The 12608-nt window shown below is 37.8% G+C and overlaps 1 protein-coding gene across 6 annotated transcripts in view; it reads right to left on the bottom strand.

Annotated features, from left to right (window-relative positions):
- The window catches only part of AKT3 (AKT serine/threonine kinase 3), a 111244-nt gene that overhangs the window by 46028 nt on the left and 52608 nt on the right, over nucleotides 1–12608 (bottom strand). For all 6 annotated transcript variants that reach the window (XR_014166900.1, XR_014166901.1, XM_081905828.1 and 3 more), the window contains exons 3-4: nucleotides 5626–5751; nucleotides 403–514 (exon numbers count right to left, since the gene is read on the bottom strand). Coding sequence is in view for 4 of the 6 variants with exons in the window: in XM_081905828.1 (XP_081761954.1) it covers nucleotides 403–514; nucleotides 5626–5751 (238 nt within the window). In the remaining 2 variants the exon portion in view is untranslated. The remainder of the gene's footprint in view (nucleotides 1–402; nucleotides 515–5625; nucleotides 5752–12608) is intronic.

The following is a 12608-nucleotide window of genomic DNA, read 5'->3' as shown; positions in this document are numbered from 1 at the left end:
AACCCAATTGACAATGCAAAATACAGCAGAACTCAACATTAATGAATTACAATACATTATTACAATAAATTGCAAACTTGCAATCAACATCAACTACTATATCTTCCTATATGTTGATACTTTATACTTATAGGGTAAAACACACCTTTTTAATTAAATAAACTAACTAACTAACTATGTACTGATACACAAGACTGAAATATTATAAAGCCAACTAAAATGTTATAAAAATATTAAAGATGCTATCCATGAATTAGAAATATTTTGTGTATACTTATTCACATCTTTTGAAAGAAATGCACACGAAGTCTGAAAGTGTCACACAAAACTAGAAGTTGCAGCAAATATTTTCCTTATAGAAGTTTGCCTATATAACAAGAAACACTTTCATTCATTTCTTACCGTTCTTCTGGCGTATCTACGTGAAATGTCCTTTCTATCACAGTGGTCCATTGAAGACATCGGATAATAAATGTGTTTGGTTTTGGTCTCTCTGTTTTCATTAGCTGGCATTCTGGGGAGGGGGGTGGAGAAACATTTTTAAGATGCTGCTTTTTATAATATGGGGATATGAACTAGTTTGGGGATATGGGGATATGTTCCATGTACATATACTTTTTATATCAATCCAACACATTGTTACACATTAGTACTTAAGGCTGCATTACTAGAATGAATGATGCAAGGAGGGAGCTGCAGCCCATGCTAGGAAAAGCAGTAGTAAGGGAACTTTAAATTAATTCAAATCTACAGGGCCTGGTGAGCTGCAGCCAAGGGATGTAATCTCTTGCAGATGTAATCTCATAGCCTCTGACTATAAACATCTTGGAAAACAGGTGAGGTCCCTGCTAGGTTGGTTGTAGTGAAACAACTCTAATGATGCTGCTGATTTCAGAGCTCAATTCAAAATGCTACTCTTAACCTTTGAAATTCAACATGGCTTAGGACCCAGATATCTGTTGCACTTCCTTCTTCAATCTGCTCATCCATTTAGATCATCCCAAGTCTTTCTCTGCATGTCCCTACAGCGTGGAAGGTAGCAACTGGAGAGTCTTTTCTGTGGTGGCTGGTCACCTTTGGAATGCCCTTTCCAAGGATGCCCACCTAGAGATCTCATTACTGTCATTTATGTACCAGACAAAAACATTTGTGTTGTTCCAGGCTTCTAAGCACTGCTATCATAAGCATTATTTAACTTAGAACAGTTTGAGTTTATCAGCTGTTGCTGTTTTAATTTGCTGTATTAGTTTGATTTTACCAGCTGTTGCTGTTTTAATTTGCTGCATTAGTTCGTATATATTGGGTTTTGTTTTTGTTTTTAAATGTACATTTTGTTTCTCACTACTCTGTTAGCCACCCATGGAGCATAAATCTATGTTGAAGGTGACATGTATCAAATAAATAAATAAATAAATAAAGCCACTCAATTACTTTGTATTGCTCTATGGATAAATAGAATGATCAAATTTTCACATACATGCATGTTAAAACTCACTAAGTTCATAATCTTAAGCCCTTCTCCTGATGTCCCCTATCAGAGAGCTTTGGAGAGTGGCAACAAGGGAAAGGGCATTTTTCAGGAGGGGCCCTTCATCTATGGGATGCTCTTCCCAGCAAGAGCTGTCTTGTGCTGACATTAGCATACTTTCACCACCAAGTTAAGATTATGATAATCTCCCAAGCTTTTGATTATGATAATCATGCTTAATAATGTTTGAACCTGAACTCTTATGCATCCAAAGCATGGGGCTCCATCTCTGAGCTAGATGTCTTCCCCTTAAATAAACAAAGCTATGAAGGACTATTATAATATTCTTTATAAATAAATGAAAACTGTATGGACCTAAAGAAAAAGAATGTTGGAAAATAAGGAAATGTACAAAATGTATTAATCTGGCGATCGGTACTGGCTCAGAATGTTCAAGCCATTGCTGGGTCACTACCAAGTGAACACTGCAATCATCTCCTCTTCAAGTTTGCTGCTATACATAAACAAATGTAATTAAAAAGATGAATCTCAATTAAAAAACAGTTGGAACTCTAGAGCATCACTGAAAAAGATGAGCAAGCCAATAAAAACAGGAAGGCCCAGCATGATAGTTATCTGCAACCAAGAAATATGGATCATTATTTTACAGCTTTCATTCTAAGTATTATTCAAGACAATTGCAGTCATAAGAGTTTTAAGAATTTAATAACTGGAGTGATCAAACACTGTCACAATAATAAATAGGAATATGACGTTAGCAAAATATTCCAAGTGTGAAAAAGTTTCCCCTTTTTCTGTTCCATGGCCAGGATGGTGAACATTATTTTAAAGGTTTTCTGAACCACTGGGATCATTTCTATAACATGAAACAACTGTTTTGTCTTAGATGTAACATTAAACCATAATTTAGCACCAAAAAAATGAGGTTTATGCTTGTGTGCTCCCATCTCCCATCTTGCTATGGCATATCTCCACCCACACTTTAGAACTAAAAACACAAGTTTGAGCCTGGCCTGGCTAAATTATACTTTAAAATATCCAGAGTTTCCTAAATTTGGACACAAAAAGGGCTCTGGACAGTTTAAAAGCAACAGCTTCTAATCTATTGTGACCATGCCAAAGGAGGAGAGGCTCATGTATGCAGCACTAAACCATGGTTTAGAATTATGTGTAAAAATGCCAGTGATTTTCCTTACCACATCCCTAAAATGTCTGGCACACTCAAAAATATTGTAATATTGCAACTATTGGCTTGAAACAAAAACTGCACTAGTCTCTAAATGACACGGTTATGTTAAACTCTCCTGAACAGCTCTTAACTACAAGCTGTATATCAAAACATTTTGTTTATCTTACACCATTCTGAACCACAGATGACAAAGTTTGCTTGAAGCTGTAATTACTCTGTAAAGCTGGGAAGCCAATTAGACGGCCTAAAACCTGCCAGTTCCAAAAAAAAGCTACCAAAAAAACATATCATCTGTTCAGAAATTATTAAAAGTTTAAAGTTTGAATTGTTAAATGTTTAACTATTTAACCTCCAGCATAGTTTTCCCCATTAAGGACATTTAATGTCCTCCATTAAGGAAATTTAATAATTTAAAGAGGGGTTTTTTTATTAACATTTCTCAACATGGTTAAGAACAGTCTATTTCAAGAACCAACATATATACAATATGATGCTCTCCTAAGGCCAAAACTACACATTACATTTGTCAGCTTCTGCGAAAAGGCTACCGTATGGTAAATTAGCTTCACTCCCTCTGTAATTCTGAAGATAACTTACCTAGGTCTTGACATCATGGAAATGCTCATTTCCCTGACAGCAGCAGCCAAGAATGTTCAGTGGGATCAAAGAAACACACCTCAAGATGTTATGGAGGGAGAAATTAAACATGTGGTTGCTGCATTTGGCAGCTACCACACATTTCATGTAATGTGTAGCTCTGGCCTAAGTGAAGCTTACTAAGTGCATACGTTCAACAATTTTAGGCATTCTATGGGGATGTCAATCCATGATAAATATTTGAAATTATCTTTATCTTAATGAGCAATTCTACAGAGCAGCTTAAGTCCCAGAAGTGATGTCTACAACTGCAAGGGAAGTGCAACTTGTATGCTTGCTCAACCCAAAGAACCTTTGCTTGCACTCATTTTCCAAGGCCCCCTCCTGCTATGATTCCTTGGGCATTTTTAACAAGTCATTTATACACTGCATTTCTGCTCTCAGAAGAAAACCCAGGGCGTTTACAACAATAAAACACTTAAACAAATACACAAGCAGGTGAGTATTTTTAGAAAATTCTAAATCCTGTCAGAATCCTTCTAAGCTCTTTAGGGGGAGAGAGACACAATATATGCACTAGCATCTAAAGTTTCTACAGATAAAAAAGGGGGCAGGGCAGAATTATATAGTTCAACTGCTTCTGTAGCTGAGGAAGTGTCAGCAAACACAGCTATATTGGTATATTATTTGCTATAGGTTTTGAACTACAAAACATACTGTATTAACATGCTAACATATGTTAAATAGAAGCAATAAAAATAAATAATAATAGCAATAAAGTTATGCTTCCTTGTGACTCACTGGAAGCTATTATTTCCACTATTAGGTATTGCGACTGACCTAGTACTTACATATTGTTTGATTTTGCAATATAGGTTACGCATTATAGTGAGTTTTCAAATTAAGAGCAGCACGTACAAAAATCCTCATTTGTAAAATCTATTAAGTTTCTGAAACATTACTGCATTATTAATGGGGACTGATATGACCATATTCTTGGTTTTGTGTGCATGGAATATTAACATTATTTTTACTGACATAATGTTCTGTGTGGATTCTTTCAAGAAAAGTGCATGGGTATGGCATTTTTTGATCTTATAAAGTGCCTGGGTGTGTCTTTTTTATCTTGTCATTTTGGAGGTCTACTTGACTTGTAATCAAAATAAATAAAATGAGAGGTGTGTGAAATTCCCCAAATACCCCCTTTGAACTGGAAGTTCAAATGAGCTTAAGAATATACCAAACTATACACTTAGAAGAGTGTTCCCTACATGATGGCATGAAATTGTATCCACCCCCCCAAGGACTGAGGGTACAGCAGCCCACAACAAACAGGGTCACCACAAATCATACAGAGGCACTACTCTGTAGGAGTTCAAAAAGATCCGCCACCCACTACAAGGTGGTGTCTGAAAATTCAGGATTCAGTACAACATCATAACATCTTGATCATCCAGCACCACAATCCATTCTACTCAGGATTAAGTGCTTATGCATCAAAGGATGTAGCTCTTTAAGTAATGTGTTGTCTAGATCCATATCTACCATATACTAGACAACTTTGCCAAAAAAGCTCCACTTTTTGAAATATGGCAAACCTACCATTCTCTTTCTATTCATTCATTCATCCATCCATTCATTCATTCATTCATAACACTCAATGCCACCACATCCAATCAAGATTTTAGGGCACTGAAACTGCTGATAAATTGCAGTTGTAAAGCAGCATTTCCGATATACTAAACTATTGATGTTCTTTTTCCCCAGAAAACTTTTCTGCTATGATCCTTGAAACAGATTAAAATAATTTCACTGTTAAAATTACTATGATTAATGACTTAACATCAACATTTTCCTAGGAAACAGAATGAATGGATCCTTATTTTTTGTAAACCAAGAAATATTAATGTGAATAGCAACACTGTGATGCAAATATTACACCATCTTAGCAAAGCAACTTATGTATTTCATCTTTTTTTTAGATTTGCTTGGAACATCATATTGCATTTCTATTAAAAACTTATTTTTAAATATGGAGAAGGCTCCACTTAACTTCCATATATAGATATGTATGTGAGTTTTGCATACATAGCAATCCTATATAAAATATACAGGTTTCATCAGATGTTTCCAGTTATCAGAGTTTGGGGATCTAATAACTATTTTGTGTATGAAACTTCATACAGGAGCTGGACTTGGGGGGGGGGGGGAAATATTTCAAATTTCTAACCAAACCAAAAGGATATTTAAAAGACAACACTAAAACGTATGCCTTTCCAAAGTTTTTCAGTGTACTGTGAGTTTGGTGATCCGTTAAAATAAAATTTGAGTGGTTACTGAAGATACTCACTTGCTACTGAAAAGTTGTTAAGAGGATATGGTAGATCCACATCTTGCGGCTTTTCCTTATAGCCTATGAAAGAGCCATCTGTCTTCAATAGGAAGTATCTTGGCCTCCAGTTTTTTATATATTCACCTACATAAGAAAAGATTAATTCAAGGATTAATATGAACGTATATCTTGAAATATTCATTACAGTGTTGCCAAATGATCAGAAAAAAAACTGGATGGGTCTCATCCTGTTTGCTTAACAATAGTTAGATTTACAGACATTAGTAAGTGAAACCTTTTCCAGAACGTACCTAAACATCCTCTTCTGTGAATCTCTGAAGATCTAACTGTTGTTATGGGCACAGTAGCACAGGTTGATAAAAAGCTTACAAACCTAGCTTGTTTAATTCTCTTCTACTTTTAATTTTTAAAAAACAAATACTGTTTGGATATTCATTCAAACAGGGTTCATTCATTCAAACAGGATAGGCAGAAGACAGATTGTTATTTACTTGTAGTTCACTGGATGAGTCACAGTAGATTGACAGCGGTTTCTGACTCCCAATAGCCACAATAATTCTTTCTCCCTCCTCAAAATTAGCCTGTTAGAAACAGTGACCTTTACTATCTCATATGCAGAGTCTTCCCAGTATATACAGGTCATGGTATACAGTAATTGACTTACCCAGTCCTAGAAGTGGAAGGAAAAAAATGAAGTGGAGTGGTTTCGTTTAGATGGGGCAGGGGAGGAAGTGGGATGTTTTTGCTTCAAATTAGGCTAGATTCAATTATGACTACAAAAAAGAAGCAGACTGTTGTTAGGTCCACCAGAAAAGAAGGTGGATGGTGTCCCACTGTATGTTGAGCACCAGCTTTGCCCATGAACCACCATTTTGAATCTCACTTCTCTACCACCCTGGCTCCTATTTTGAACAATTTTGATGTACCTCATAGTTACATTAAAAAGAAAATAGACATTGAAAGCATGACATTTGTCCCTGCTTGAATTAAAAAATGTTTCTCTTGCAACACCTTATTTGATTCAACTGTGCTTTTGTGTTGGGTCTTTTGATAATATGTTCATGTGTGCATTCCTTTGACTGGACATCTAGACATTCACAAATATCTAGGAGAGAGTGTTTGCCTTCAGGCAAGGAGAATGCCCAACACCATTTCCCACAAAGGTTCGTTGGTGCTGCAGCTTGGAGAAGATACAGTTAAAACCTCGGTACAGTTAAGACTGCTTCCCTCCCAGAGGGTTTAAAATAGGCAGGGATTTCTCAGGGCCAACTAGATGATACATTCAATACAAGAACATGTCTACACCATCTTCTGTGTGACAGCTGCTAAGATATTTGAAGACTGTTATCATGCTTTCCCTTAATTTTCACCTCTTCAGGATAAACATACCTAGATCTTTCACCTATCTCTTGCAAGGATTGGTTTATACATGCATCACCATCCTGGTCACCCTCAACTAGACATGCTCCAATTTGTCAATGTCCTTCTTAAAATGTGCTGCCCAGAACAGGACACTGTATTCTGAAGTGGCCGAACCAGTTCAGAATAAAGGGAAGTATTACACCTAGCAGAGACATCACCTTGCCAACAAAGGTCCGTATAGTTAAAGCTATGGTTTTCCCAGTAGTGATGTATGGAAGTGAGAACTGGACCATAAAGAAGGCTGATTGCCGAAGAATTGATGCTTTTGAATTATGGTGCTGGAGGAGACACTTGAGAGTCCCATGGACTGCAAGAAGATCAAACCTATCCATTCTTAAGGAAATCAGCCCTGAGTGCTTACTGGAAGGACAGATCGTGAAGCTGAGGCTCCAATACTTTGGCCACCTCATGAGAAGAGAAGACTCTCTGGAAAAGACCTTGAAGTTAGGAAAGATGGAGGGCACAAGGAGAAGGGGACGACAGAGGACAAGATGGTTGGATAGTGTTCTCAGAGCTACCAGCATGAGTTTGACCAAACTGCGGGAGGCAGTGGAAGACGAGTGCCTGGCGTGCTCTGGTCCATGGGGTCACGAAGAGTCAGACACGGCTAAACGGCTAAACAACAACAACATTACAACTAGCAATCTTGACTCTGTGCTTCAGTAAGAGCTTATGATTAGCAAGTGCACGGAATTGCAGGTTTATATTCATGTTGTCATCAGCTAAGAGTTTTAGATCCTGTCAAACAGATCTCTTTAATCCTGTATGTATCCTTTTGATTTTTTGAACCTAAATATAGGAATTTAATTTATCTTGTTTTCAACCAAGTATCCAACCTGTCAAGATAGTTTTCAATCTTGATTTTGTCATCTATTGAGTTTACTAGTCCTCTGAGTTTTGTGTTATCTGCAGATTTGATAAGCATCCCCTCTAAATCCTCATTGAATCCATTTGTTCAAATAGCTGTGGATTGACATGGTAGTAGTGTAATTCAGCCCACATTTACTATTTCACCAGCAAGGATACTATGAGAGACTTTTTTGAGTGTCTGTTGCAATCTGCTGACTTACCAAACTAATAACTCTATCAATTTATAAATGAGATAATTAATAAATGAGGTGTCTGAATTTTGCTAAAAGCTCTCTGCAACAATTTTAGATCTTATAATATTAAGGTGTGTTTACCTTTGGTTTCATATGAAAGACAAGAGTGATAGAAATAACCACATATGTAAGGTGACATTTCCACACCCTAGTATATAACACGAAAGGCAAGGTCGAATATTCACATTTGAAAAGCTAAATTGAGTGGACCAGTAATCCATAGAGTAAAACAGAGGGAAACACTTTGTGATAATTTAATCAAGTGCAACTCTGGAGTAGTTAAGATAGCAGTAGTTTTGCTTTAGAGTATTATTTTCTATCCAACTTCCTGCTGTGTTAAATGTAAGCTAAATTATTATTTTGCTTACATTTACGCCTTTTAGGTTTCAGAAACATACTCCTTATAATTAAGGAAGAGGTCTCTAATTTTGTGCACTGCATTGGAGAAAACTGAGTAATTCACATCATTTATATATCGGTCAAGCTATTTAAAGCTACTACAGAGCATTGCTTAAAATAGGATTAAACTAATTCATGTTGTATCACAGACATTTCAACTTATTCTTCTTAGAAAATAAAGCACAGGAAGGTCCAAACAAGGCTGCAGCTGCGGATTCAGGAGAAACTTCAAAATTCATTTGTTTCGATTTTTCCCCAGTGGAAGGGTTAAGTACATGCTTAACTGATGTTCTTTCTCTCTTTCATAATGTTAAATTAAATTGGAAAAAAATAGGTCATTAAGTTGTTGACTTTAACGTCTGAGTACACCTAGCCAAAGTTATGGATCTTTCAACCCCATTTATTTCAGGGGGCAAGAATGACTTTAAAATGAAAACATAAAAGGTAAAGGTAAAGGTACCCCTGACCATTAGGTCCAGTCATGACTGACTCTGGGGTTGCGGTGCTCATCTCGCTTTACTGGCCGAGGGAGCTTCCGGGTCATGTGGTCAGCATGACTACGCCACTTCTGGCGAACCCGAGCAGCACACAGAAACGCCGTTTACCTTCCTGCCAGAGTGGTACCTATTTATTTACTTGCACTTTGACGTGCTTTCAAACTGCTAGGTGGGCAGGAGCAGGGACCAAGCAACGGGAGCTCACCCTATCGTGGGGACTCAAACCATGACCTTCTGATCGGCAAATCCTAGGCTCTGTGGTTTAACCCACAGCGCCACCTGCATCCCAAAATGAAAACATAGATTACTATAAAAAGAATGCTGATGTGCTAAGTGGATAATTTGTTGTTTCTTTTTTGCTCATTTAAGGTGAAATATAACAAGGCTCCCATTTCCCCTCCTCCTCTCCTGTGGTCACCTACGCAACCACAAAATTTGCTACAGAAGATCCTCAGAGAGAGATTCTGGGAGCACACAGAGGCTGAAAAGAGGCAAACAGCCAGATGCCTCAGAAGCATGCTATGGCTGATGGCACTGAGTTGCTGAAATGTCCAACAGAACCAAATGAGATGCATTCACTTTTCAAGTTCCTAGTACAATATGACAAAGGCTGTTTCACCCTCGAAACTAGGGCCAAGATAGGAAAGTATACAAATCAGGCTGATCCAACACACAGCCCAAGAGCCATATGCAGCACTCAGTGCCTTTTCTGCAGTCCTCAACATTTGATCCCACCCCCACAGCACTTGTGTTGCCCTCCCAATGCCAGGTAATCGAGGTGCTGGGCTTTGGGAAGGAAACATGAGGTCTCAGACATGAGGTGGGGAGCTCTAGGACCCTGCCAGAGCCTCACAACTCCTTCCCAAATCCCAGCCCCTCACTTAGTTAATTTTGGGAAGGCAGCACAAGGGATGGGGGAGTCAAATTCTGCCCCCCCATGCCACACATTGTTTCATGCCAAAGTACTCTTGCAGCCCACTTGGTATGAAATGTTGGGCTGTGCTGATCTAAATAGTGTCAACCAAGAAAGCCTGAAGCTGTCGCCACTTGCTTCAACATCTTATTCTAAAAGAGTAAGTTACACTAGCCAAGAATTATCAAGGGTGGTTGGCTTGAAGGAGGCTTTTTATAGTTAAGTTCTCACAACTTATTTTCTTCAATGAATTTGGAAATAGTGATGTAAAAATTTCAAGAAATCTTGAAGCCATGGGGAAAACTGTTTTTCCCTTGAGGGGGTGGTTTTATAAAAATAAGAAATCTGGGGGAAGGGAATCGGAAAATATATAACCATTTACAGATTGAAAGTCATTTTATTGTTTTTAGAACATAAAATGTATCATGGATAACTTGGTTTGCCATAAAAACTATGTTGTATATTTAAAATGCAGTTCTTTCAGAAAATAATTGCAAAATGAATTTTCTTTAAGAAATATTTCACAAATGGAGCTACAAGCTACTGAATTGTAAAGGACCTCTTTGGCCAATTTATGAGGAGCAGGCAAAAAACAATAAAAACAGAAGAAACAATCAACATTAGAAAAATCAAGTGTCAAGCAGACACAAAGAACTTATTTCCCTAAAATGAACTGAGAAAAAGAACTGGGGAAATCAATGAATATACATGAAATTTAATCAGCCTTATTTTCTGAGCTAGTGCTATCAGTTTCAGTTCCTGTTTCTTCTCCTTCCTAGATTGAAACAAGTTTCTCTACCCTTTCAAAAGCAAAGAAGGTGTTGATCCCTTCTTCTTTCTTGTGTGATAATGACAGTGCCCCCAAGAGGTAGAAATACATCTTGCTCTTGCATTTGAGAAATTTTTCAGCTTACAATTCAAGGATTGCTTGTCCTCAGTATACAGGAATTGCAATTAATCTATACTGTCTTACTTATGTCTTCTGTTTCATAGTTTTTAGACATCATAGGGGTGTCTTTAACATTTTAACCACCATTCTAAAAGCAAATATTCTGCACTCCTTTTTTCCATTTTTTTGTGGGGGAGGGACAGACTTGGAGAAAATATTTATACCTAATCCCTGGGCTTTCACATCTCTAGTTGGAATACAACTCTCAACCAGGGAAACATGCACATTTTCCATCACCCACATGCCCAGCCCCCTTCTAGTGTTCTTAAACAGTCATGATGGATATTGGTCTGGAACACAGTCTTCCAAGCAACTTGTCCATATTCTCAGGCTAAACAAGCAGAAACTTATATATAAAAATAGGACAAACACACCAGTCATAGTCGTAGATGCTGCTCTTATATACAGTCTAAGCTAGAATAGATACAAATGGTTTTATCATCAAAGTGTTATGACAAACTGGTCGCTGCTGAGGGATTCTCCTAACTATCTTTGGGGTTATTATAATAAATAATAATAAATATTATGTAACAATCTTCTCAGCAAGCAGAATATCGCAAATGGTAAAACTGTGTCAATGCAATAGTGGCAGAGAAGTGTCATTTCTTCACCGCCATTACCACCACAGAGGACACTTCAAAATGAGGTCTACCTCATTTTTAGTCAGGTTGGTCTTCAATTTTCATTCCCTGTTGATATAAGTGTCTACCCAATGTATTTGTTTTCTCTTCAGAAAAACAAGCAGCCTAAGTTCTACCAAAAGAAAGTGCATCTGCCCATATCATTTCTCCAATTCAGAGGTCAACTAGGGTGTTGACAGAAACACAAGCCCTGGTAGCAGGAAATTCCCCCTCCCCGAATGAATTAACATCTGGAGGGTCACAGGTTCCCATCCCTGGCCCAAGGGGTGCCAACTTCAATAAAATATTGGGGGTCAGGTAAGACCTGACCCACATAATCGATCATATGATGCAGTGCGCACACACCATTTGAATGGCAATGCCCATCAACTTTGGGGGGGGGCAGCCCTCTGAAATATTTTATTGGGAGGGCTGGAGACCCCTCAGCTCCAGGAATTGGCTCCTATGCCTGGCCTAGATCATTTAAAGTTGTTGGCATCTGTCTGTCTCAAGAGTCAATAGAGTGCACCTCTGGAGCTGAAGTCAAACCGTTGCAATAGCAGTAGTTATACTAAAGTTACATCCTTGGGGCACAAGCCTGGGCAGCGTTGTTTAACCTGGAAAATATATGTGCCTGAATATAACACTTCTAGAATATAACACTTCACATGCTTCAACTAAATTAGGATAGCATAACTGGAAGGAGAACTTTTACCCATATGGATAACAGTAGAGGAAAAGTCATCCTAACAGAAAAATCACACATAAAAAATATACCTAATTCACATGTGGAGTTAATACACTAGAATTCTGCATTCGCCTTCCTAAAAGGGAGCAACAGCTGCTGAATAGACAAACATGAGATTTCTCTCTCCTCTCTCTCTCATATACACACAATGCCCCCCCCCCAAAAAACCTGTTTGAAATGCTTTATCAATTTACTAAGCAGCCCCTGTGTTGGGGAGAAACCAGTAGACAGGATTGCTTAATTTCAAACTAGGTTATGCCTTTATAAGCCAGGTATAAATACAGAGATGCCCTTTAGAACCAGACATAAAAGAATACAGCAAAATAGAG

Source organism: Podarcis melisellensis, assembly GCF_964234715.1.
Source record: "Podarcis melisellensis genome assembly, chromosome: 3".
NCBI classification, from domain to species: domain Eukaryota; kingdom Metazoa; phylum Chordata; class Lepidosauria; order Squamata; family Lacertidae; genus Podarcis; species Podarcis melisellensis.
This window is presented reverse-complemented; position numbering and strand designations above follow the sequence as displayed.